The following is a 26833-nucleotide window of genomic DNA, read 5'->3' on the forward strand; positions in this document are numbered from 1 at the left end:
AAATGCTTTCCCTGTCAAGAGCCAGGAAATCTATTACCTTATTATTATGATGGATTTCTTTGTGTTTTCCACTGTTCTAGGACATTCCTTGCATGTTGAGGCACACTGCTCCAAAGGAGCAAGGTAAAATTAACTGCTTCCTGCCTTAACTGAAGAGCCTGTGTGTACTCCAGTTCCACTTGCATGTGGATGAGATTCAGATTCCCCATAAAGCCAAAGCATTTATAATGCAGTTTTGTGTTGTTTGGTTTGGTTTCTGATGCAAGAGAACATTGATTCTTTTGCTGATACAGAATGCAGTTATTAAAGCCTGTGTACAAAATGTGAGCATCCTGCTGGACAAATGTGTTCCATAAGGGAACTTGGAGGCATGCACCAGTGTGGAGGCTTTGGCAGCCTGTGTGCACACTCAGCCCTGTGCTACCCAAACTGGAGCCTTCAGCTCTGGGTCTTGGCATGATCCTCTGTCAGCTTTAGGTAGTTTCTGTTTCACATAAGGCATCTTTGGTGAATTCTGAAAGGAGAAGTTTCACATGATTTTTGGCAGCTCTCTGAATTTCCTCCCATCTCTCTTCTTTTCTGGATGGAGGGCAACGTTACACTTCTTCAGAAGTTGCAGGAGCATTGGAGCTGTGTATTCTTGAACCTTGCCTGTAGTTGTGGGTTTTGTTTCCACTAGGTGACTCACAAAGCAACAGGAAAGGTGATGGTGATGAAGGAGCTGATTCGCTGTGATGAGGAAACACAGAAGACTTTCTTGACAGAGGTAGGAGCAGGATTTCAAACAGCTTCTGAGCCAGTAGTGTGGTAGAACTCTCCCATCTTCTCCTGAAAGAGATCCTGCCAGCAACCTGGCGGGAATTAAGGTGATGAGGAGGGAGACATTGCATGGGGAAGAGCTGACATGAGCTGAATGATTGCTGCAGTGAAGTGTGACTCACACTGGGCAATAGAGATTGCTTCAGCTCCAGTTCATTAATTTTTCAGTGATAAGAGCAGCTTCAGTCAGAGGCAAATTGAGCTGTGCAGTACATAAAGGATTTATCCCTTGAGCCTTGTGCATAAGTACAAAGGATGAGGGCCAATATCTGTAAGATGTTTAAGACTCATGCTGTATTTAAGCAAAACTATTTTATTGGTGGCTGCCTACCATGTTTTTCAAAGTCATGTTTAGCTTAAAGGCAGCTCCCTAAACATCTGACACTGCTGTTGTGGCCCTAACACACACAGACCCAATAGCTGCCCTGGAGAGTTATGCCCTCTGAAATGTTAGCCAAACTCAAGGGTGGTTCCCTTAAATACTAAAATCAGGTTAATTGCACAGCATAAAAATGAAGAGGCAACAGTTAACTGACTGCCTTAAGGTTGAGGTTTGAGTGTTCTCTGTGATCCCTGAACAGGACTTTGAGCGCTGGAGTGCTTTTCACCACACAACAGATCTATCAGGACTTGTTCCATTCACTTTTTGGGGTGGGATGTCTCTGCTTGCAGGTGAAGGTGATGCGCAGCCTGGACCACCCCAATGTGCTGAAGTTCATTGGTGTGCTGTACAAGGACAAGAAGCTGAATCTCCTCACTGAGTACATTGAGGGGGGCACGCTGAAGGACTTCCTCCGCAATGCAGTGAGTATGGACACCTGGGAGATGTGTACTCAGTGAGCCTGGCTGTGCTGATGGCTGTACCAGTCTCATGTACTTGTTAATAGTCTTCTTTGGAGCTGTGTAGTAAAACTGCTTTGTAGCTGTGGGTGAGCTTGAGGCAGGAAGCCTCTTCTTTCTGGGGCTTTATCGTGTGTCTCTGATTGCTGTAAGAGTCCCTGTTGTGAAGGAACTGCTGTCACCAGCTGGCTGGTAAGATGGTCCCTGACCATTGAGGATTTGTCTTTCAGGACCCATTCCCCTGGCAGCAGAAGGTCAGCTTTGCCAAAGGGATTGCCTCTGGAATGGTGAGTTGGACTCTTCATAACAGAGCAGACTCTGGGGTCAGGGTTAGTGGCTTCAGGAGTGTGTTGTATGAGGGGCTGTGGATGCTGCCTGACTACTGGAATTGGGTTGTTGAGTCTGTAAATGCTCAGCTGGGAACCCCTAATGCCAGCTTTTCTCCTTCTGCTCCAGGCTTACTTGCACTCCATGTGCATCATTCACAGAGACCTGAATTCACACAATTGCCTGATCAAGCTGGTGAGTTACACCTCAGTTCCCACAGCATGCTGCTCCTCTCCTTGGCATCTTCCTCCCTTGGTTTTCTCCACATGATGTTCCCTCTTTTGTCAGGGTGGAACTGATTTCAGAGAGGCTTTGTGCCCTAAGCAAAGGAGCTTTATTCTCACACAGGACTTTCCAGACTGATCTAGCTTTCACTGTTTCTGTGTTCTGTTCTCTTACCACCCTTCCTCTGGTAGCAGCTCCTATAAGAGTCACCTTCTGAGAGTTAGTACAGCTCTGTTCTTTATCTCAACTATGAAATGTTCTCTGCAGCTGTTTCTGTTCTTTTAACCACTCAATGAGTTTTTATTGGCACTCAGGATTCAGACAAGTGTGTAGCTGTGTCCACATGTGTGTTCTCTCATTTTTTAAAAAGCTGGGTCACAAGATTTTTGTGTAGTTTCATTCCCTCAAGCTGGCCTTTTTTCACTTGGCTTCAGATAACCCAGGATGAAAGTCCAAGTTAATTCCTGACAAGGTAAAAGAGGAAGATCTAAAAGGAAAGGTCCAGGTTTCCCCTGGCAAGTGTAGCCAAATTGATGGAATAAGTGCTAGTAACCATACAGGAAATAAGATCATGAAGGGAGCAAGTGATGGGTTGGGATCATGAATTGGGTATCTTACACTGGACATCTTGCTATGCTCATGTGGCTGCAGGAAACCCGGATAGTTGTCTTTAGACCATAGTTGGTAGTGAACAGGAATTGCAGCCTCTTTGCTCCTGAAAGGGGCTGAGAGTAATCAGTGGCTTGTACTAAATCCCCCGTGCAGGATAAGACAGTGGTGGTGGCTGACTTCGGTCTGTCCCGGCTGATTGTGGAGGAAAGGAAAAAGCCCACTTTGGAGAAGCCGTCTGCCAAGAAACGCACGCTGCGCAAGAGCGACAGGAAGAAGCGCTACACGGTGGTTGGGAACCCGTACTGGATGGCCCCAGAGATGCTGAATGGTAAGAGTCCAGCAGCAGGGAGCAGGCAAGGAGACAGCCTGTGACAAGATACAGAGATGACACGATTACTGAAAGTTTCTGTGCCCCAGTAACAACTAAACCTTTTAGAGCCTGTGGTTTTAGACCTGCTAATGTGGAGGCTTTTGTATACACACAGAGGCCATAGCTGCAGTCCTGCAGTTCCTGCCCTGGTAAGCCTTTGTACCAGCCCAGGTAATGTTTCTGGCTTGACAACAGGATTCTTCAGGAGGGCAACAGAAGTAAACTTGCTACAATCCAAATAAAAGGAAAGACAAAAGAGGCCTGAGATAAAACTGAACCCAAGACCAATTTCTGTTACAGCCTCATGCTTTGGAACTGCCTGTTGAAACAGGGAATCATTACATTCTGGGATGAGATTTACGTGTGCTGTTGCATAGATCTAGGGAGAGCCATGTGCTGCCAGGTTTGCTGAAGCCTCAGGATTCAGGTGGGAGTTGTCCAAGTGCAGAGAAATCTGGGTTTTGACATGCAGCCCTCACTTCATTCATTAAGGTTGAGCTGTGACCCTCAGAGGAAAAGCTGCCCCTGCAGGAGTTGAGATGAGAGTGAAATACAGTGGATACTATAATTGCCTTCTAACGAGCAGGTCTCTGTAACCAGGTTGGGCAATTTGGCTGGCTGGGATATCAACACTGTCCAGCACAGTCTACTGGGGAAGGGAGGACTGAGCTCCTCTCCCCCAGCTCAGTTCTCTATGTTGCTTTCTTGTGTGCTGTTCTGTTTGCCTTTCCTCAAGGCCTCCAGCCATAAAGAAGTCTGAGGCTGCTTCTCAGAGTTTGTCTCAGTCCTGGTATTTGTCAAGAGAACAGCAAAAGCATAGTCTGACATGAGCTCTGAAAGCAAGGCTGCTTACCAGCTACTGGCTTGGGAGGGGTGTGTCTGTAAGCAGAGCATGGCATGCTGGAGCCTGCCAGCTTTCCCAGGATCAAAGTGCTGCCGGTGTGTAATTTATTATCTCTGCAGTCACTGCAGCAGAGACTCGCTGGCTGCTGGGGAAGCTGAGCACTGGCTCCATGCTCTGCAGAGATGCACAAGAGCAGCAATCAATGGAAATGGGCAGAAGCTTTCTATAGTTATCCTTAGCATTTGCTCAGATCTGATACAGTGTTGTCCTGTAATTCCCCAGTACAAGAGAGAGAAGCATGCTTAAAATCTGTAATGGCAGTGTAATGCAGTTGGTATATACAGATCTTGGGGTGACCGACCCTGCTCAGGTTTAAGCCTTGCTTTGTCTCCTGTTTTAGGGCTCTCCAGGGAATAGCCTTAGTTAAGCTTGGTATTGGCAGTTCCTGAAGTAGCTGGATGGGTAGCTCTCTCTTTACAGAGCTGAATGTCTCATGTTTCCTACAGGACAGAGCTACGATGAGATGGTGGACATTTTTTCATTTGGGATTGTTCTCTGTGAGGTAAGACAAGGACATTACATGGCATCTTTAATGTCCCCATCTCTGTGTACATATGGTATCACCCAGATCTCTGCATCTAAGTGTGCAGCCTGTGACCTAACAGCACATTATAAGTGAATTAGACTGGGAGCACAAGCTTACCCTGCCTCTGTTTCCTCAAGGAAGATAACTGTCTTGTAGTTTTCTGGTCCCAATTCCTTCCTGGACTAAGAGAAGCTGTAAAAAAGTCATCAAGTTCTGACTGAGCCTGCTATCTGTTTGAAAGTAGATGTATTCCCTGGCAGTGTGATGCTTTTTTCTTTTTCTGCCTCATTAAAAGAACAATCAGCTGCATAATCTCAGCAAATTCAGGGCCTCCACTAGGGATGGCACTTCACTTCAAAGAAGTGGAAACAAAAACCTCTTTGCAGGTCGATTAATGAAGCTTGCACCCTGAAGTCTGTTGGCTTAGTTTATTTCTGAGCCAATGCAGAGTCTGACTGTTATATCAGGCTTTTCTATCTGCAGAACAAAAAGCAGCACTTGAAAGCTGCAAGGTATTTTCAGTTTAAAAGGTGTGTATGACAGTGGAAATCCAGATGAAAGGCAGGGTGTTATGTGTAACACAGCAGTTGCAGGAACACCAGGGGATGCCAGCACAGTTTCATTTTCAGTGTTTGGATGAAGGGGACAAAGAAAATGTCTGTGCATAAATCTTTGTGGCCTCATCTGGAGCTCTGTTTACACTGGGCCCTCCTCTCAGAGAATCTTGTGGCTGTGAGTGATAGAGTTAGGAACTTGAAAAATCTGTATGTGGGAATAAAACAATTGTTACATCTAGAAAAAAAAAGACAAATAAAAGGGTAGTAGCATATGAACAATCTCCTTGCCACCAAAATTATGATGCTAAAAAAACCCTAAAATTAAACACTCAAACAGATAAGGAAATAAACCTGCCAAAATACATAACAGGCATTTCTGTCTAGTTACAGGATGTAGCTGTCATGCTGAGTTACTGGCATAGAAAAGCCTGGGTGGTTATAAATAACACCCTTTCTATGATATCCAGTGAGGCTTTAAACCTAATACTCTGTCCATGTGAAAGTTTCTGTTGACCTTCTGAGTCCACATCACCCCACAGCTCTCTGCTGTGGGCTCCTTCCCTCCTACACTTGTGCTGGAGGTGGTGAGCACTGAGGCAATGCTGGGGCAGGGCTTCCCTGTCCACCCAGCTCTTTACTGGCTCTCCTTTACCTGCAGCCTCCTGGGTGCCAGTTATGGTTGTTGTCTGTCCCAACCCTCTGGCTGTGGTGGGGGTTGAATCTGTCAGAACAATTCAAAATTAGAGGTGCTGTTGACTTCCCAGCATTGTTTAGGACAGACTCTGTTCTGAGGGGCTTTGCTTATGGTGTGGCAAGATGGTTAGAAAGGGGAGGGATGGGATGGTGATACAGGTTGCCTTGATTACCTGCAATCAGGAGGGGCTGCATCATCCCCAGCTGCAAGACACCATGGAGCTCTTTGAGAGGGGCACATTATGTTGTGTCTTCTGGCAGAGAGGCCCTGGGCAGAAGGAGAAGGCATCTGGGACTTCCTCCACAGCCGTGGACACATCACCAGGTCTTGAAAAAGTTTCCAGTGAAGTTTGCTGTACATACTGCCATGAGCTAGTGGCTTCATTGGAAAGGAAGAACATTGTTTCTGTTGTTTGATTTCCACCATAATACTTTGAAGGAGCCCCCGCCTGATGCAGAGAGTTTGTTAACACTCTGGAGCTGTTGCAGTATTTAAGTGCTTCTCTCACTTTCCCTAGATCATAGGCCAGGTTTATGCTGACCCAGACTGTCTCCCACGCACACTGGATTTTGGCCTTAATGTCAAGCTGTTCTGGGAGAAGTTTGTTCCTGCTGATTGTCCTCCAGCCTTTTTCCCTCTGGCTGCTATTTGCTGCAGACTGGAACCAGAGAGCAGGTAGGTTTGGGGTCTGGAGGACTCCTCTTTGGAAGCCTGCAGGATGTGTTTGTATTCCCATAGTGGAAGGACTGCTCTGCACAGAGGGCAGCTCCAGCCATCTATGGGAATGCTCAAAGGCTTCCATGAATGAGAGGCTTCAGACTCAACAGTCTGGGAGAGAGACTGCTGTATGGTGGAGATGTCTGAAACAATGCCAAGTCAGAGAGAGTAAAGAAGGAATGATTGTTCAAGATTTCTCAGGTACAAACAGTAGGGGCAGATTTTGACAGTAAGGTAAATACTTCATTTGATTTCAGTTATGAAACTTGTAGCTTCAGATCAGTGTTGCTGCCAAGTAGGTTCCAAAGAGCCAGACCTCCCTGGTCACTCACTGGCTATAAAAATGGGTAGCCCAGACAGATGAGTGCTTGAGTGCTTTGTGGTCTTGGAAGCTGAATGGGGAGGAAATCATGGCCATGTTCACCATTCTGTACATGGTACAAGGACCTGGATGGACAACTAGTTCAGCTTTTCCAGATGCTGTTCTGCTTCCTCTTTCCTAATAATGTTTCCTCACTGCTGCTTCTAGGCCCCCTTTTTCCAAGCTGGAAGATTCCTTTGAAGCTCTCTCTCTGTACCTGGGAGAACTTGCCATCCCCCTTCCATCTGAGCTGGAGGAGCTGGACCACAATGTGAGTGTGCAGTACGGACTGAACCGTGACAAGCTACCTGAAAACACAACCTAGTCCGCTCGTCCTGCTGCCTGCGCCACTTCCATTGGAGCTGGGATGGGCGTCGGGGAGGGAGATGCACTTCAGCCACTTCCAGGGCATTAACGGGGCACCACGCTGTGCATCTGCTGCACTGCCTCTCTCTCCCCACCCAGCTTCCCTCCTCTTGGATATCCTGATTCACTGTGGATTCCTGGCATGTTTCAGAAGCAAAAAGGATCGTTTCCTGCCAGCTGCGCCTAGGAAAGCCGCTGAACACTATTTTTCTGGCTTGAGAAATATTTCTCTGGCCTTTTCAGGCTTCTTTACTGTGGTGCCTTAGAACTTGGCTGCAAGCTGTGAAGCCACCCTGGCCTGTCTGCCAGGGAGGGAATTGCTATAGGAGACTCTCCTGGGTAAGGACCCAGTACTTCTGGAACAGCTTCTCCCACTGACTGCCCTGCCCAGAAAGCTGGGGAAATTGGACATCCAGCAACATGTCTCACCAGGACAGCACATGTATGTATTTGTATGTGTTTCCCAGAACAACCCACTGCGATTTTGGCCTCTGACATACATCAGAGGAAGGAGTAAAAAGCCCCAGGAATTGGGCAGCTCTCCTGAAATACCGTGTCTCTGGGGAAGCACATATGAATTGTTGTTTTGGTTTTGCGGGCTTTTATTCCTTCTGTGTCTCTGAATACCTCCAAAAGCCTGCCCAGAAACACTAAGACTGAGCTCTGCTTGCCCCTCTTGATGGCAAATGAGGCAGGCAGCAAATGAGCCACTGGAGCATTTTCAAACCCTATGCCTGCAGTGAGTTTGCCTGCCCAAAACCTTAACGTAAGTGAAAGTATTTGAACCTGAATGTGTAGCTCTGCACTAGGCACTGGGTGTGGACATTCCTGAGTGCTTGAGCTCTTGGCCTGTGGATGTGAGGTGACAGAAATGGCGGCAGAAGGTGCTTGTCAGAAAGCCAAAGGTTTGAAGTGGCTCAGACCTTGGGCATGGACAATGGCAAAAGGGGACTTGCCCAAGGTTAATTAAAGGATGGACTTGTCATGAATAGAAAAGTGCTGGAGAATGTCCCATCCTCTCTGGAGTGGCAGCTGGAGAACTAATCATTCAGTTGCCACTACCTCATCCTTTCCTGCAGATTGTGCAAGTTGTTCCCTTTGAAGGTCCTTCTTGCAGCTGCTGCTGTGGCACCTGAGCTGATTCTCCAAACAAATTTTCCTCAGGGTCATTCCCTGCTCTGGGGGGAGAAAAAAAAGGGCTTGGAGCCATTGGGAGGTGGGTAGGGCTGTATTTTCTTCCTGTACTTCTCTTCTTCCTCCATTGGTGGGAGAAGGAAGGAAGGAAGCTACTGCTGCAGTAGCTCACGTGGTAGGCAGAACTGAACAAAAAGCTGAATCAAGTTCTGCTCTAAGTCTCACAAACATCATGGTTTAACTGGATTTTTAGTATGCTCCTTTTTCCCTCCTCCTCCCTTCAGCATGGGGTGGGGAATGGGTGTTAGTCTTTGCTGTTACTTTGGTTTCCTCCCCTACCCATGAGTTTAAAGTATTATGTAAAATAACATGGGACCAGCCATCACCTGACATCAGGTATGCAAGGGGGGTGTTTTTAGTCTGTGTAGTGGTGTTTTAGAAACACTGGGGACTCCCTGTGCTGTAAGTCAGGCAGGAGCCTCTCTAAACTGGGTCCAGTGGATCCAGGATTGTTAATAGGATTTGCCCTTTCATTCCCCCTCCCAGGCTGGTTTGTGAGGGGATCCCTGAAGGGAGAGTCCTGGGTGATGTGTGGGTGGGGTTTATGAACTGTGATTTGCACAGCTCCACGTTCTAACTAAATTAAAAAGCAGTAACTGTATGCTATTGAGAACAAGGTTTTGTGGTCTCTGTGTTAAATAAAGCCAGAAGCTGTAACTTTCCCAGGTTTCTATTGTAGTCACAAAATGGCAACACCAAAACTGCCCAGAGGAGGTACCATCTAGAACACCCTTTTCTGAGTCAGTGAACTTTGCCACATTCAAAGAACTGCAGAATCACAGTGCAGTGCTCTGTAGGACTATTTACCTGGAGTGAGGGAAAGGGAACAAGTTAAGTTCTGTTCATTCGCTGGTTGGTTTTAAGGGTGGACAGGAGTCAGCAGATCATGGAGCCTCTCCATTTTCCTTTTCTCATCCAGGGATAAAAATACAACCTGTTCTTGGAAACATCTTATTCTGAAATATGTAGTTCAGGAGACTTTTGTTAAGACAACAATTGAACAAAAATGCTGGTTCTATTAGTACCTCCTGTAACCTGCTGTGCTCAGTCTCCATTGTACTTCTCAGGGGATGGAGCTGCTGTTTAGCAGCACCAAAGCAGAGCTGACCCAGATCAGTGTAGGAAGGGGCTGTAACCAAGAGTCTGTTCCCATGGGCCAGCCTGCTGAGTCACCCACAGCTCACACCCCAACAGCTGCTTTTCAGGAACAGTGTTCCAGTCCAAGAGCAGCTGCTGGCAGCAGGGAAACAAGCTCCATGCCCCTTGTCAGTGCTGGTGCATGCAGTCACTGCTTGTAGGGCCTGGCAAACTGAAGTGACATCTTCCCTTCTCCTCAATTCAAAGTCTGAAAGAAGGTAAAGGATGCTGCTCTGGCAGGAGGAATGCACAGATGAACCACAGTCCACATAGTTATACAGAGCATTCTTCTTTTAAGCTTTAATACAAGGTAGCACAGTCTGCACCTTCTCATAATGAGGTATTTAAAACATTTTACAAAGAAATGGTGTTCAAAGTCATTTAAAAATAAAGTATTTCCCTTTTCTGAACCAAACGTTAACACTAAAACCCCTGATGCCAAGTGCTGCTCCCTGTTAGGCCCACAGCTATAAAACAGATGGCTAGAAAACTTACTTGAATGGCTTGAATCCCCTGAAGCGGGGACAGATGTTTCCCTGAACTGGCCTTGCCTTGGTGCCATTAGGGAGACACTGCAGCAACCATCCCTTCCAAACCCCCAGAAATGCTAATAAAAGTTGTTACAAAACCTCTCTAATAGGACCAGGCTCTGTAAGTAAGTAGCCTTGCTGCATAAGCTGAGTGTGTGACAGAGGCTGGGCCAGGAGCCACACCAGAACTTCAGTATCTTACAAAACAGCTGCCCTGTTCTGCCCTTAGAGCCAGAAGTGCTGCACTGTGATCAGGGTGACCTCCACAGCTTGGCCGCTCTGTCCAGCACTGGCTCTGTAGGAAGCCTAGGGAGTTCAAAGGAGGATGTTATGTATCCTCCGTGTTTAAACTGCTGTAAGTAACTGAAGGGCACTTTGTTTTCTTCACTCCACAACTATCTACCACTCACCCTTGCTTTCCTGATCTGCGTAAGTGAGCAGGAGGCACAGATAGACCCCCCCCTGGACACCTACAACTGTGGCTGTGCATGTAGCACCACAGGGGAATGGAGAAGTGGCCTCAGCCCTGGAAGACCTGGATTTGTCAAGAGCTTGAAGAGAGCACTGGGGCTAAACATTCTGCTTCTGGCCAAAGACATCCCTTAAATAAGCTCTTCCTTGGAAAAAAAACCTGATCCAGTAGCAGGATTCTGGACAGTGATTCCAGCTCTCAGCCACTAAAGCAAAAAGCCAGGAACTATAATCAGAGTGTAATTATCTATGAAGCTCCCCTCAGTCCCTGCAGTACTGTTCTCTCCTGAGGTTCCAGGCTGAAACTTAAGTAACAGTGCACACCGTTAAATAGGAAAAGAACATAGAAAGAGGAAGCCACGACCACACTCCAGGCTACAGGATCTGTGGCCAGTTGTAAGCCTGGCCCATCATCCCCCCCAGCTCCTTGGCACACCATGGAGATAGGTGGGAGGAAGCAGCAGGGTCCACCACACCAGTCCCCAGCTGGTCATGCACTGAACAGTGCCCTTCAAACAGATGATGAATAGCCCATCGCTCTGTTCCTCTGCATCACCTTCATCCAGCGTTCATCAAAAAGAAAACAAAATAGAAATGAACACACACAACCCCTGCACTCACAGTGGGAAGCTGGAGGCTTTGCTCAGCCTGTAGCGCTCCTGCCTGAGCTGCTCAGGCACCAGGAGTCCCTGCCTGCCCCATGAGGGGGCCGCTGCCATCCTGCGTGTCCTCCACGGGCGTCTGGTTGGTGTGCACCACAATGGTGTTCTCATCCACGAGCTCGCACGCGGGGTTGGTGAATGCTGACAGGGGCAGCGTGATGCGCTGCATTTCCCGCTCATAAACCTTCTGTTCGTGCTTCTCCTTCAGGTCTTTCCCCCTGCATTACAACAAAAATCAAAACATATACATGGGGTGAGTGCTGCTGCTTGGATGGAGAGTCTCAGTAAAGCTGATGGAGTAGAGAAGAAGGGACTCTGCTCTTTAAGATAAATAGTGGTTTCAGCTGCATACAAAGGGCCAGAAATATTCCTTACTGTAAGCACAGGACCACAGCTGAGCATCTTTGAAAAACAAGCAGCCAAGTGAAGTCTGTCCCTCCCTCAAACTGGCTTATTCACTGACATTGCTGCTGATAAATGACTGTACAGCCAGGCCCCTCCTTCAAACCACAGAGCTGCCATGTGTTTCTTTATCCTTTACAGTCCCACAGCACAGCCTGGTGCAGGCCCAGGGGAGAAGTGAGACAGTGCAGAGGCCACTGCTGTGGAAAAGAGCTGCTGTAACCTGCTTCATCGGAAACAAATACTGGAGGTGGTGACAGCTTCTGCCTTTTGTTGCAGCAAATTAAGTTGTCCAGAAAGTATTAAAGCTGACTTCAGAGCTGGCCCTGCCTTCTGCCACTGCAGCTGTAACAGCTTAATGCCACAACCAGCTCCTCAAACCTACCTCAGTCTCCAGCCTGTTGCTAAGTGAAGGAAGACTCTGTAATTTGTGCTGCGAAAGAACTGCCTTGCTTTAAAAATGGATTTGGCATTAATAGCATGTTGTCTCCAGAAGAGCTATGTACACCAAAAACTACTAAACCCATTAAAGGTTTCTCACCACACCTACTACCCAAACCTGCCAGTTTGCACATGCAATTTTGAGATCAAGGCAAGGAAGGAGACAGTAAACCTGCAGTACATCCCTGCTGTGAGCTTTCTGCAACTGGAGAAGCAAAGCTGCCTTTGGACAAAGCCCAACACTGGTCTATTGCTTCCTCCCACCGAGGACAGGAGAGAGGTGGGACAGGCAGCACTCGCTCCTCCTGAGGCTCGTGATCTCAAGCAGGCAGAGCTGCTGGGGTTTCCTGTTAGCATTTTGGCTGCTTTTCAAAGCTGCCTACAAGCGTGCAGCAGTGGCTGCCGTTCCTGCCAGCACACAAGACAGCATTCTCTGAAGTGACACCTCAAATCAGATTCCTCGACAAGCAGCGCTCTGTGTTTTGCCCCTTATGTAACACTTCTCTCTCTGTTTTTCTTCTGTCAGCATTTATTATAAACACTTACATAAGGACATGTCCCAGCTTGGGAAAGGGCTCCTTCTGCTTGCTTGTGTCAGACTGTTGTCAAACAGCCAAAACATAGAACAAACCCTCCCAGAGGAGGGAGCCTGGGCCTTTGCTTGCTGCAGTGACAATCACTGCTATTTGTTAATCTTGCCCTCTCTCTTACAATTAAGCAGTTTGCTGCTGCCACTACCCTCAAACACTGCTGAGCTACAGAAACATTTCTGTCCAACACAATAAAGTGGCTGAAAAAAGTAACTGAATTTGAAATCACAACTGACCTTAAAGTATACAGGAGCTTTGCCAAAATGAACTTGGACCAAAAATAAAAGTGCTACCTGATAGTCAGCTTCATAGGATAAAACACATGAGTAGCAAAAAAAAATTCCAATTGTTTTTCTTCTAAAGATAGACTAGAGAAATCAGGGGAACAGGTGGCCTGCTAGAAGAATTGTTCTTTTTCTGAATAAAAGAAACTTCCTGTGAGGGCACCTGGGATCTGCTCTTTCCAGTTCTGACAAAATTCTGCTCTCCTGGATAAATCTGAAAAAACCACCTCAAGGTGCACATGCACACACAAAACCCAAATATCAAAGAGGGCAATTTGAAACTTTTAAGTGAGATAGAACATCACAATAATGGGGGAATGGAGAAAAACAGAGTTAACTTTTCAGTAGTTCTTTCCTCAGTGTGACAAACAAACTTGCTCAATGTGCCATAATCAAACATATGCTTCTGTCCTGTTTCCTTGGGATCTGGTTGGGTCTGCAGGTGCTCAAACATTCCTGCTCTATATACACCAACTTTTGAACAAAGAACAGCCACTCACCTCTTATAGATGTATCCCAGGACAATGCCAGCCCCGATGGCAATGATTATCACCATCATGATCAGCCCCAGCACATAACCTGTGAAAAGAGAAAAAAAAGAGCCAAAATTAAGAGGCGGCAGATCCAGCTATAATGTTGCTTTCAGAGCCTCAAAACAGGTCTGTCCTGCCAGAATTACAGGACTGGATCTATCACGCCATCCTGGGTTTGTACCTAGTGTCCCTAAGTCCTTCTTTTCTCTGGAGTTCATCTGTACTCTCTGGCTGATCCCAATGACGGGCTGCACTGCGGCTGCCTCGCTCCGGGAGGGCAAGGTATCAGCTGGTTCAAACACCTGCTCATCCTCCTGGGAAGTACCAACTTCTGCTGTAGGGTCTGGGGCTGCGGTAGCTGTAGCATCTGTTGAGAGGGGAAAAAAATAATATATATATACAACATACTAAGTAGTTATGAGTACTTCAAAACAACATGTGTCTTGAGAGTGGGACAGCTCTAGACTGGTATCACTGAACTGCCTTCAAAGCACACTGAAAAACACTTGTTCCCCCTTTAGTTGTTGCCAGAAATCCTACCAAAGTAGACAAGAAATGTATTCCTCCCCCCACTTTCCTTTGACATGAACCTATTTAACTAAGAGTCCAAGGCACCACCACAGATGAAAGAAGTCAGACAGCAGAATGAAACCCAGGTTCAGGGCATGAGTCCAGAGGATGCACAATGACTTCATTTAGTGTATAGATCAATATACAGGCTGCAGCTTCAATCATGCTGAACAAGATTATGAGAATCTCCATCCCAAATCTCCCAGGAGCCTATTTATCTCTCTTCTGCCTCAATCTTCCTGACACAGGAAAGTTTGACAGGAGACTTCAGCTGGTATGAAAACAACCTGGGGATATTCTTCCCTGGTCCCTCTTTGCAGTGGGCACCAAACTCATAGTCTGGGACACCACTGGACAAGCTAAGTCAGAGCAGCTCTCAGGCAGCACAGCCACTGACTAAGGACAAGTTCCTTCCTCAGTCAAGGCCCAGAAATGGCACCCAAGGATACAGGTTCCTTCCCAGCCCTGTTTTTTATCAATGCTATTTTTCATCAACAGCATTGAAATATTTTCAAGGTAGCTCCTTCTTTCAGGACATAGTTTAAATGGAAGCTGTAGCACTGTAAAAGCTGTGACAGTGTAAAGTAGGTATCTATTACCTTTTCTACACAAACCCCCCTCCTTTTTGGAAATGCTATTCACAGTATGCATCTATATCTGAAAAATCACTCCACCTGCATCTCCCCCCACAGCAGGCAATGACTTCATGTGGATTTTCTATCTGCAGCCATTTTGAGTCCTCAGTGGAATGTGAAATGGAAGTACAGAAGGGAGTCAGAGACAGGAAATCAGGGGTCCAGCACAGTAACTTCACATAGGGTCAGCCAGGTCAACTGAACAAAAGTGAACTGTTGGACCATGAAAAGGTGCCCCCTCTGAGATACAAAAATATGAAACCTATTAAACATGAAAATGGCTGAAAGGTCAGGTAACTCTTCTGATCCTAGAGCTGCAAGAGTGTTTTGAGGAAGGATCTTGGCAGCAGAACATTTTTTTGCTTCATCTTTAGGGAAAAGCAGACAAAAAAAGAGCAAAGTGAAAAAAAGGGGAGGGTGTATGTGCGTGGGAAATGTATTTACATGCAAGGATAGCAGTCTCAAGGGACAGTGGTGCAAGTAAATCTTGCAGGGCTCAGAAAGTAGTAAACAGTTCAAAAAACCCCAAGTGGTTACTCTGATGTCAGTCAACACTGACACCTCCTCTCCCTGAGACAGGCTTCCGCTACAGTTCTTTTGGAAAACTGTTTCTCACTGTGACTATCCAGGAGGAATCCAGTGTTTCCATTTCTTACTATCCTCCCTTCTAGTTCTCATTTTTTCCACATTCTTCCCCTGCACCCCATACTCAAATTCCCACTAGCAATCCTTTAACAGCAGGAAGCTTCTTTAGTCAGCCATAACATGCCCCACAGCAACAGTCTACCCACACCTCAGCAGTTCCTAGATATCCAGACCTCAGCCTTTTGCAACACAGCTAGAGAGCACTATCGTGATAAGCGAATTATGGGCGACTGGGGGCTTTTCACAGGCCTTTTCTGGTACTAATGGAAAAGCTCTAGGGGCGGAGCACGGCATAGCTGGGAGGCAGATGTGCACGCACAGGCGGAGGCTGGAGGGGAGCCCTGGGTACGCGGTGTTTCCGAGGGAGGTGCTGGCGTAGCCCGGGGTTGTTTGTGCGCCGGGGGGACCCACCCTGGTGACAAACCCAGACCCCAGCCGTAGGGGCCAGGTCTGGGAGGGCAGGAAGAGAGGGGAGCCGGCGGCGGCCGCTCTTACCTGAGCACTGGGCGATGTCGCAGGATCGCCGCTCGGGGATCCCGGTAGCGCCTTGGATGTAGCACCAGGGCGCGGCGTCGCCGTCCGGGTTCCTGCAGCTGTTGTGGTCCTCATCGACTGCTAGGGAGCAGCGGGCCGTCAGCGCGGCCGCGGCACCCTCCGCTCCCCCGAGAGCCCCCCCTGTCTTCCCCCGGCCCCGGACCCACCTGCCGGGAGCGCGGCGCCGGGGCCGCTCCGCACCGTGAGCCAGTTGAGGCACGGGGCGCCGCCGGAGGCCACTTGCCGGCTGCCGCGGTAGGACGCGCCGTTGCCGCGGAGGCATTCTGCGGAGAGACGAGCCGAGCCTTGCGGGCGGCCCGGGTAGCCCCCGCCGCTCCGAGCAGCTCCCCAGCACGGCCCCCGCCTTCCCCACGGGGGTGTTCCCCCTCCCGAGACCGGCCTTTGTCCCCGACAAAGCCGGGCCGGCACTCACCCTCGGCGCCGCGGGCGGCCCCCAGCAGCAGCGAGCCGAGCAGCAGCACAGCGCGCAGCGCCCGCCGCGAGCCCCCGGGCAGCATCCTCGGCGCGGAGGGCGAGGAGCCGCCGCCAGCCCGGCCGCGCAGTTGGGCTGCGCTCGGCGAGACCTGCCCCGGCGCTCCCCTCCCCGGTAAACAACCGCCGGGCTGCGCTTCCCCCCCCCGCCCCGCAGCCGCCGCCGGGTCCTAACGCTGCCGCCGCCGCCGCCCGCCCCCAGGAGGGGAAGGGGCGGCTGCCGCGGGGCAGGGCTCGGGGCAGCCGGGAACCTGCTGCCGCAGAGAGTCCTTCGCCCCGGGACCGAGCACGGCGATGGGTGCTCGGTGCCGTGGGGCTGTTTGGCTCGAGAGGAACTCCATGTCCCTGGGCTTGTCTCCTACAGTCGCAGGGAAAGTCTTATACCAGAAGAGACTTTCCACACGGAACTACGCTTGAACAACTGCCTGTAGCAGGAAAAGTGTTTATCTACAGAGACCTAAAACTGTTCTCTGCCCTAGAGAATTATCATGAAGGACTAAATCCTGCCGCCCTTATTCTGCCTTTGGGTTCCCTTAACTCTTAAAGATGCGTTGTAGGGGTTACACACTGCCACGGAGGCTGTGCAACTCCACCCTAAAGGGGTTTACATTCTCGCCTCTGCTAATCCATTACTTTTCATTGACTCCATGGACTTACTCTTAAGACCTGTGCCTGCTTATAGAGAAAAACACGGTAAACAGCATGAAGATGGTTTAGAGTAGTTCTACTGCAGGCATCCAGCCACTGTGATAAAACCTCTCTGCAGACATTTCACACGGCTTACACAATAGATACTTTTGTTTCTGAACATGCCAAGGAATTCAGACAGTGCAGTGCAAGTGCCTGTACACAGCATCTGGAGTCCTCAGCACTGTTCCTATTTTACACCAGTGAAAAACAAGTCACTGAATAGCTGGTCCTGTTCAACAATGAGCTTGCAAAGGCAGCCTGGGCCAACTGATGGGTTTGTAGCCAAGGCACAGGCCTGCAGCACAAGGTGCTATTTCTGGCTTTCCCACAGAGTTCTTCCTGACCTTGGCCAACCTGCCTGCCTCACTTCTTTGCGCTTTCCCTTCCTTTCTGTTATGTGAGGTTCCTTCTTAGAATAGGACAGGGAAGTTCCCTTCTTTTAAAGTTCTTTGAAATCACATGGAAACCATTGAACACATAAGAAGTATTTCTATGCCAGGAAGCTGCTCCAGTATTTGATGAATCACTTTTCAAGGCAGTGCTGGCTGGAGCAGTGGTCTTTCCCTTCTACTCCCAGATGTTTCCATCCTGGCAGTGCTCTCTGTCAGGCTGCTACAGGTAATTGTGTAGCAAACCTCCTCAAGGTTCTGATCCAACCCAACCTTTGCCCCTATTTCACCAGGTCATGAATGCTTTAAGCCCTTTAACAGCCAGGTCACTTGCTGCATCCAGTCCACAATGGAGCACAAAAACATAGATGTACCAGCATGATAGAGGGGTAATGAGGAAACAGGTCAATTAAGCAGCACTACTGCCATGTAGGAGACCACAGGTCTTAGCACACATCTGTGTGACTCACACTTTAACATGATTTACCACTACAGAAAATTTAGTTTAGTAATGTCAGATTTAAAAAAAACATGGTTGCAAAAAATCAAATCAGAAAACGAAACACCAACTGCATGTGCCAGTCCTGACTGACATCACCAGCTAAGATGCAGCCTTTGTGCAATTTTGGTCATTTTCTGCACAGACACCCTGCTACTGCATTCCTGATGTTCTCCAGTTACTCTCTGTAAAGGCAAGGCTAACTGGAGTCAGCAAGAATTTTTAATAAGGGCTATTCAATCAAGCTGCCTGTTTGTAATAGCTCTTCACCAGATTTTATGAGACAAATTCCATTCAGCAGAAACTGCAGGGCCACACGTGCATCCAGAGGCACTGCCTGTCCAAAACTTTGCAGATGGACTGCCAACCTGCACAATTAATGTCTTTTTGCTCATTTAATGAGACTAACTAATGCTTCCATACCACCTAGCACAGAAAGCACCTCCTTCTGTACATACTGATCCAAGAACTGCAGTAATCTCTGTGGAAACAAATCTCAGACCTTCCTAGCTCTCTCTCCTACTATGTAACAAGATAAATTTGCTCTTCTCATTACACCCAGCCAAGTTCCAGCAAACAATTTGAGTTTCTAGTCCACAGAAGGACAATGGGGAATCTGGAAGAAATGCAAAAACCTTCACATTAATGGTAAAGATCAAAGTCTTTTCCACAACTGACTTCTAAGCATATTTTTTTCTTTCATCTCTAGCTTTCTCCAGGATGAGGGAAGATTTATGCCTGGCAGTTTCACAGAGTTAAGTTTAATAGGATGCCAGGTGGCAGCTGTCAGAAGCAGACTCAATTGCTCTTTCCACTGCTTAGGAATTGGTTTGCTCTTCTTGCTACACTTTTAGAGATTAAACATGACATTATTTCCTAGGACTTGATTTTAAACTACCCAAACTATAAGTAAGTTAATAGCTTTGCAGCTACTTCCTCACGTAGTTTACACTTAGATGTCTGTTGGTATATACACATACATGTATCACAACACATTCCCATATTTTACAGGAGAATATATACACTATTTTTAGGAATGAGGGACATTAAACATCTTCCCAAAAATCAAAAAGTGTGGACCAGTTTCAGCTGTGAGCTGGTACCTTTCTTTATACAAGTTCCAGAATGAAAATGTCTGCTTTCTCTCTCTCCTGTCTGTCTGCTGATAGCTCTTGTTTATTTGTTATACATTTTCACCTGTAGAAAAATTCAAAGTGTTTTGAGATTAAAAAAAAAAACAACTAAGCAAACAAAAAAAAAAATCTAACAGCACAACACTGTGCCAAGGGAGGCAGCCCCAGATCTATAGCTCTGGAATGACTCTCCAAGGAGCCATCAAACCCACCCTCCTTCTCTGGTCACAGCCAAGTGTGTTCAGATCTTGCCAGGCAGAAGTTCATCTAACCTCCTATGCAAGAGCTAACATGCTTTATTACTTAATCTTACTAAATAAGACACTGAGGGGAGTAAACAAAATGAGTTTTCTAATCTGAGTAATCTTTCCTAGCCAAATTAACATGGATTGCTTAAAATGGAAAAAGTTGACCATTGCCCTCCTTGTAACAGGACATACGTCATGTTCCCATAACCTCCTTTCTTCTTCCCAGGTAATCAAAATAATTGTTCCAGTTTTCCCCAAAACTCCTTTTTCTCAATTTTCTGCTTCTTTCATAAATGGCAATGTTTGAAAAGACCGATAGTACAATTCTGAGACCTCACCATGAACAGAATATTACAGCAGTTTGTGCTTAAGCTTAAAAAGATAACCCAATTTGTTCTTGTTAGAAAATGCCTATCTAAAAATAATTGTTTCTTATTTGCACATGAGAAATATGAAAAGGCAGCATCAAAACATCTGGAGAGTTCAGTCAAAAAAGCTGCAAGCATCGAATGTTACTAAACACTATTAAGTACTTCAGTACTTGCAACTCCAACAAAAGCAGGGGTTTTATTTCTTTGCTGCCTCTTTCTTGATCATGAAAACAAATCTGGGTCTCACCTGTAAAAAGCCTTCTGTAAGCAATGATGTAGGAATTGGAAACAAATATGTTTCATTTCTAACCTAGATATAATTTTAATGTAATAAAAGAATATCAGGGCTGCAACAAAAGGATCAGATATTGACTTTATGAAACTGAGCCGAATATAACCAAAAATCGAGACAGAGGCAGTGACTACAAAGGAGTCGCTGTGGAGCGACAGGAGTATCTGCTGGCACTGTTGCATCGCGCTGCTGACATGCTCAAGGAGAGGCTTTCTCCTCCCCCTTCAGTCTGACAGCATGAGCTATTGCTAAGTAAATGCCAGCCACAGCCTCCAAGGACTAACAAGGAAGTCTGCAGAAGCAAAACAACCGTATGCGATATTTGAACTGGTTCAGACTGGTTCAGAGTTTGCTCCACTAACTCAGAGTGCTTTCTCAGATGAGTTTGCTGTGTGGGCTGTAATAAAAGGCCAGAGGCCTCGGGAGGGCAATCTGGGTCCTATTGTTTACTGGAGAGAAGCATTAAGAGATTAGCACTAAATACTCTCGGCAATCAGTGACTTGAGAAATTTCACACATTGAGTCCTCTTAACAGCATCATTTTTTGGTCCTTTTTTGACAAGAACTGCCCAGTGCCTTTCCAGTTTTCTCAGTTTTGAAGGGCCCAAATGCTGACAGACATCTGTGTTCAAACCAGCCCACTGTAGCAGTGGCAAAGGTCCCCATGGATCATCCCTCAGCTCTTTCCCTGGCTGCAGCATTCCAGTCTCGGTATCTGGATCACAGATTGCTTTACCTGCTATCCAGCGGGTGGGTGTATCTCACAGAAGGATACTATAAAACCATAGCAATATTGTTAGGAAGTGGGTACAGCTGTTTAAAGATGTATGTCTCCAGTTGCACTGGTTTTTGTTGGGTTGTTTGTTTGGTTTTTTTTGCTACAGATGCAGGCTGCTATTTACAAAAGCCAGAGCACACATTTCTAAGGGTGGAGGAAGGGAAGCTATTTTGAAAGATACTGTGATCTACTCAGAGAACACAGAAGTCTGAGCCAAGAACAGAAGCTTTACTCTCAATTCTTTAACTGATCTTTGCCTGACCTTAGGCAAGCTTCTGCCTTGGTTTCCCATGTTAGTATTACTTATGCCACAGAGGCAGAAATGATTATATGTCTGCAAAGTGCTTTGGAAGCTTCAGACATCCAATACCTACCTTATGAAATGGTTCTGTAGGGAAAGGAATCCTGGAGACAGATATGCAGGACATGTTCTCAAGTTCTACAGGTGTAGTGCTGACTTAGATAAAAGTACAAATAAGCATTAATGCAGGAATTCATTAGAATAGGAGAATGTGTTGTTTGGTTGTTTTTTAAGGTATAAACGTACTTTTGTAACTTTCTTGTTTCTCAAACCACAGTTGTGCCCAGCAGCACCTGGCAAGGCTAAGCAGTCTGATAATCCAATTTGTTCTTGTTAGAAAATGCCTATCTAAAAATAATTGTTTCTTATTTGCACATGAGAAATGTGAAAAGGCAGCATCAAAACATCTGGAGATTTCAGTCAAAAGGAATAAAGATTTCAATTCTGATATCTGTTCAAATTAACCTCCAGTGAATTGGATGGCATTATTAAATATCCTTTTACCAATCTTTCACTCACCATGGAAGCCAATTCCACAGTGAAAGCCCAAAATTCTGCTGTCTATACCTCAATAATAATGGAATATTATTATGGAATATTATATTGAGGTTAAAGTTGCACTTAAATATGCAAAACTCGTACTCTAAATAGCCACTACCACTCATGTGACCTCTATCCCAAGCCATCAGAAAGGCTGTAAGGTTATAAACTTGAACACATAAAAAAGCCAAACATGTATTTTCTTTTCTCTCTAGGGCTTTGGGACTAGGACTGGAGTCATCAGCATAAGAGCAGGAGCAGAGATTCATTTTGTAATGGGTGTGAGCAGAGAAGCAGAGACCAAGCCTTGCAGTGGAGCTACTGCTGTTTCCTCATAAAGTGCAGGATTCCGGGACATTTACAATGCAGAGCTCACAACTCTGGATTTTCTTTCTTAGCTGACCTGAAAGTAGATAAAACCACTGGCACACAGGTACTGCGAAAGACTCCACAGGTGTTTATCTGAAGGCTGTGGGAGGAGCTGTTTATTTTGGGAAGTTGCCCTTTCTTTCCTGTTGAAGAAAGGCAAATCTGTGTTTTCTCTGGGTTGCACATATGCCATAAGCATGCAGAGATAGCCTTTGTCATGACTGACACAGGCACGTGGACTTTTTTACTATTTACAAAAGCAAAGACATTGTTCCTTTAAGTATGTTTACAGAACAGGGCAAACCTCTTGTTATTTTGGTCTTGAGCTTGCCATTCTTTTAGAACGTTAAGGCTCCAAATGGTAACACCATGAGGAGGTTAAAAAAAACAAGCGAGGAAGAAACAAAGGCTTAATAAAGTTCTACTTAATACCTGCACTTATTTCTTTGGTATATAAGGGTGTGGAGTTAAAACACTCTGCATTTGACCAACACTCCAGCACCTGAGGTAGACAGGCCAGAAGCAGAACTCTATATGTATGACCTCAGTTTTATTTCACTGCCATTCAGTGAGGACAATACCAAATTTCACAGATACTTGTTACTCCATCCACTTATGCTAAAACAAGAAATCTCACCACACAGTGCCAGAGGAAGGATTTCCTAGTCGAATAAGGCAATCCTGATACACAGTTTTGCAATCTGCCCACCACACTATGAATTCTCACACAGAGCTGTGGAAATGTGCAACGGCAGAACTGTCTCTGAAAAGGGCAAGATTTCGAGATAATGAGAAATCCAGGCCATGTCTGTGCACTCATGGTCTCTACTCTCCATCTCCAGGAAATGAATGCATGCAGCCTGCAGAGTTTAATTCTCTTTTGGTTTATTACTATTTAAAAATCAGGTTTTGTATCCCCTTCTACAGAGGCTTCACCTTCCAACAGAACATACAAAAAATACACACAATAGAAAAAAAAAAAGATAGGTAGGTCAGTTGCTTTATACAGACAGGTCCCTAAGAACCCAAAAAGGCTAAAACAGGCTCGGTTTCAATAGAAGCAGGCCCATAAATAGGCAAGAGACTTCATTCAAGTAGGGAAAGAGTCATCCATCCTCACCTAAGATCCTTTCTTGCTCCACTGAAGACAATGGGAGGATTCCCAGCAACTTCAGTAGAAGCAGGATTGGGATTCATCAGAGCCAATGGCAAACTTTTCTGCTCCTTCCCTTCCAAGGCACTGTCTCTTCCATATGGCGTGCAGCCAGGGAAAAATACCAGTTTTCCTGGCTCATCCCACACTCATATTTCAGTTGTTCACTCTGCATGACATCTAAGAACAGCCTTTTATTTTCTCTCTTACTCTGGTATTTGCACTAATTGCAGCAAACTTTCAGATTACAACAGTACCGAAGAAAAATTCTGAGCCCAAGAGCAAGATTTAGTTGATTCCTTAAGAGCCAGCAGTCAGTCTGACAACTTTGCAGAGGGCATGTAAAATTTGCCTGGAGAAGGCACCAGTTTGTAGACACAGCAGCCAAAAAGGTATTAGCAAGCATGAGATTGATTTATTATAAAATCACTTAGCCAAGGTCACTATGTAACTGCAGGATGCTCAAGAGCATTTATGGCTGCCAGTGGCTGCATGAAGTGACTCTATGGTCCACATGGAACACAGGAGCTGGGAGGGAGTCACTGGAACATCAGTGAGACTCCAGTTACCTCCCTCCTTCAGCATATCTCGGCTCAGAGCACTTCCAGGTCTCCAAAATTGCAGTACAAGTATGGAGGCCACCCAGGAAAAGCTTCGTTCACATAAACCCTGAGAGCAGATCAATAGTGCCAGGCAGTCTTTAAATAAATTTAAATATCACACCTTTCAGGAAAAATGTGGCCAAATGTTTGTTTAACTTTGCATTACATCTGAAGTTAGTGAGGCCAAACATTTGCGACAGAGTTCAGCAGCAAAATTTGGCACATCAATTAAATATTGGCACATTCTTACCCAAAGGTTATCATCATCCCATCTTTCAGACAGGAACACAACACAGGAAGAGGCTGGAGATGACACAGGGTGTTAATTCTTGGCAAACAGGCCATCACTGCCTGCCACCACAGAGTGCACAGCTGTGGTTTTTCACTGACGTGCCATAACCATTCCAACCATCACCACAACTCCTCCTGCTCCTGGGCTGCATCACTCTGCAGTTATGTCATAGCACTCTTTTAAAGTGGTGCTTTCTCTTTTTTCTTCTTAGCCAAATAGCTCCTGCTTTGTTTTACAGCCAACAGCTATTTGCAGAGCTGCACACATCCGAGTAGGCAGCACACTGCACAGGATGTGTGGAGGGTGAGGACCAAAGCAGCAGGCACACAACACTTTGCCAGTGCTGGTGCTGACTCTGTAGCAGTACCTGTGGCTGCAGCCCAGGAGCACTGCCTGCCCCCTCCCTCTGCATCCCAGGCTCAGTCCTCTGGAACATGCTGCCTTCTCACAGGGACAGGGAGCTGCAGCAGATTGCACTGGAAGCCAAATCTGTTCCCAAGGGTTCATTCACAACAGCTGAAGGATCTTGTTTTGAAAAGGATGTTCAGGATGAAAAAATGTGGCTCTTTCAAGAGACACTGGAGCCTTCCAGAACTTGTTTTCCTAGTGGGTTTATTTTTCCCCCCTCTTTACTCATTTGTTTTGTCTCTCAGGGTAGAACTGAGAGCCTAAGTTCAGAGATTCACCGTGAGCTTCTGCCCTGTTCAAATAAAACTCAGGTATTGTGCCCAAGAAAAAGGTGAGCAGTAATAAGCTGGCTTAATTTACATTTGGGTATTGACAATTCTGTTAAGGTATAATCATAATGCTGAAAAAGCCAGCACATTGTGTTTGGCACTTGCTCTCAGATTTTATGCCATGGTGACGATTGAAAATATTTTATTGTTTTTGTGGGTGGTAAAGAAAAACCTTTCCTGTTTCATTACTTAGAATTTTGGTGGCTATTTTTTACTTTGTCCATTTATCTCTCATGAAACCCAAGGAGAGCTCTTGCTCTCCATTCATTCTTCCAACACTGAAGTCTGGAGTTCCTTTGAAGTTTACTTTGGCATCTACTTCCTCAAGCAAGCACCTTAAAAAAATTAAAGCTGAAAGTGGTACCCCACTCCCGACTCAAGACGTAAGTTTAGATATTGAATTCTAGGAACAAAGATTTAGTGAAAAAACAAGACACTAAAGTTACAACAGAGCCTACAAAATCTAGGTTAGCTTTCATACTAGCAATTCAATTAGTTGAGTTATAGACATTCAGTTACACAGCTCTTCTATTCAAGTCATTCCTTACTGCTGACAGCAGTTGAGGGAGGAACAATAATTTCAGGGAATACATGGGAAATAACAAATATTCCCTAAGTCACTGGCACTCAAACAGGTCTCATATTGTGACTGGGCATTTACAATTATTCAAAAGATTGGTAGGAAGACCAACTCCACACCATCTTAATAGTTCTAGGCTTTAAAAAACAAAAAAACACCCATCCCCCCAACATATAATACTTTGCCCTACTATAATTAAGGCACTGGATTGAGAGAAGGAAAAATCTGTGTTCAATTTCTGGTTCTGCTATTGATTTCCCATATCATCATGGGCAAATCACTTAGGATTGAGAGCTCACATGCACATTGCCACATGTCAGGTGAGCCACACTGTTTGAACACATTTAAGACATGACAAATGCAAGGTCATGTCACCTAATTTAACTCAGTATGGAAAAAATCACATTTAATTGCTTTACCTTGCATTTGTTCTGGATTCACATTTATAAATTCAGGCAACAAAAGAAGCCTGAGAAGTTTGTGCCCCCACATTTAAGATAACACTTAAGCATGCATGTAAGTGGTTTTTAGTCCTTTATCTTTCACTCATTCTCTTATAAGCATCTATTCCTTTCTAGTCTGTCTTTAAAATTTCAATTATGAATGACTAAAGATGTTTTCATCATACCTAATACACAAGGCTTGAGCCTCAGATGAGAGGTTATGAGACTTCTATAATACAAACAAGTACTACAAGTCTGATTATATAAATTTGCATGAACTGAAGTTTCCTTCTTGACATGTGCACCAACTCAAACATTTGCTTGCAGTCCCTCCAAAGGGGAAGGCAAGGAAGGGAGGGTGGCCCAAATCAGAACTATCATCTACACACCAATTAAAAATAAAATGTAATAGCAACAAGCTGCAGCTCAAGGCATGTTACATACTTCCCTTTGAACTGTGAACTTGTGAAGCTGAGTTTTCTGTTTGGACCTGTCTCATGTTCTATAAGAAACAGGCATTTCCCAAAGTACAGAATAGAAAGAATTTGCATGTAGATTAAATTATTGTCCAGATTAGAACAGTATGCCCCTAAAGAAGCAAAAAGCACTGAAAAAACACCACAGCTAAAGATCTGCCCGACTTCCTACTAGCACTAGCCTGCACCAGCCTCCTGTGTTGGTACAAATCTCTCCCATTTATATTAGGATGATCTAGAACTGTCATTTCAGGATTGTTAACCTCCTGCCTAATTGTTTCTCTGTCCACTAGACTGAGAAGTAAGTAGTTTTCATTCAATGTATTCATGACAACTTAGTAAGCATTTTCTTTGACAAGTAGAATACACAGTGTTTTCGAAGGCTTCGTTTTCAGATAAAGGCTTTTGTTTCACCAGGTCAAATTCTGTAGCATTCAAAATTAAATTCTGATCGATACAGCCAAAATTCTACCCACTTGTAACACTAAAATCAGGGGAGTTA

At 45.8% G+C, this 26833-nt stretch overlaps 3 protein-coding genes across 14 annotated transcripts in view; 1 reads left to right on the top strand and 2 right to left on the bottom strand.

The window, feature by feature from the left end:
• Positions 1-9173, top strand: part of LIMK2 (LIM domain kinase 2) — a 30931-nt gene extending 21758 nt beyond the window's left edge. For all 3 annotated transcript variants that reach the window (XM_053993994.1, XM_053993996.1, XM_053993995.1), the window contains 8 exons: positions 680-766; positions 1492-1623; positions 1890-1946; positions 2116-2181; positions 2977-3151; positions 4544-4599; positions 6392-6549; positions 7121-9173. In XM_053993994.1, coding sequence (XP_053849969.1) covers positions 680-766; positions 1492-1623; positions 1890-1946; positions 2116-2181; positions 2977-3151; positions 4544-4599; positions 6392-6549; positions 7121-7277 — 888 coding nt within the window. In that variant the 3' untranslated portion in view covers positions 7278-9173. The remainder of the gene's footprint in view (positions 1-679; positions 767-1491; positions 1624-1889; positions 1947-2115; positions 2182-2976; positions 3152-4543; positions 4600-6391; positions 6550-7120) is intronic.
• A 636-nt stretch (positions 9174-9809) lies between these two features.
• Positions 9810-16540, bottom strand: PIK3IP1 (phosphoinositide-3-kinase interacting protein 1). Of its 2 annotated transcripts, none has more exons than XM_053994004.1 (6): positions 16380-16540; positions 16114-16230; positions 15908-16024; positions 13744-13929; positions 13530-13608; positions 9810-11530 (listed from the first exon to the last, which is right to left on the bottom strand). In XM_053994004.1, the coding sequence occupies exons 1-6, from the start codon at positions 16462-16464 to the stop codon at positions 11323-11325; spliced, it is 792 nt and encodes a 263-aa protein (XP_053849979.1). In that variant the 5' UTR covers positions 16465-16540; the 3' UTR covers positions 9810-11322. The 2 variants fall into 2 exon arrangements, with proteins under 2 accessions (XP_053849979.1, XP_053849978.1); XM_053994003.1 differs by having other exon boundaries at positions 15908-16027.
• PATZ1 (POZ/BTB and AT hook containing zinc finger 1) overlaps positions 16146-26833 on the bottom strand; it is a 30872-nt gene continuing 20184 nt past the window's right edge. For 7 of the 9 annotated variants that reach the window (XR_008439885.1, XR_008439883.1, XR_008439879.1 and 4 more), the window contains 3 exons: positions 21213-21295; positions 19120-19213; positions 16146-16230 (listed from right to left, as the gene is read on the bottom strand). The gene's annotated coding sequence lies outside the window, so the exon portion shown is untranslated. The remainder of the gene's footprint in view (positions 16231-19119; positions 19214-21212; positions 21296-26833) is intronic. The other 2 variants (XR_008439882.1, XR_008439878.1) reach the window with 1 other exon arrangement.

Source organism: Vidua macroura, chromosome 18 (assembly GCF_024509145.1).
Source record: "Vidua macroura isolate BioBank_ID:100142 chromosome 18, ASM2450914v1, whole genome shotgun sequence".
NCBI classification, from domain to species: domain Eukaryota; kingdom Metazoa; phylum Chordata; class Aves; order Passeriformes; family Viduidae; genus Vidua; species Vidua macroura.

What these genes read in the sequence shown, in the direction of transcription:
- PIK3IP1 (XM_053994003.1), bottom strand. Translation starts at nt 16,464, where the DNA reads ATGCTGCCCGGGGGCTCGCGGCGGGCGCTGCGCGCTGTGCTGCTGCTC. An exon ending in CGACATCGCCCAGTGCTCAG is followed by an intron (nt 13,930 to 15,907) that starts GTAAGAGCGGCC and finishes CCCTCTCAACAG; the next exon opens with ATGCTACAGCTACCGCAGCC. An exon ending in CTGGGATACATCTATAAGAG is followed by an intron (nt 11,531 to 13,529) that starts GTGAGTGGCTGT and finishes GTTGTAATGCAG; the next exon opens with GGGGAAAGACCTGAAGGAGA.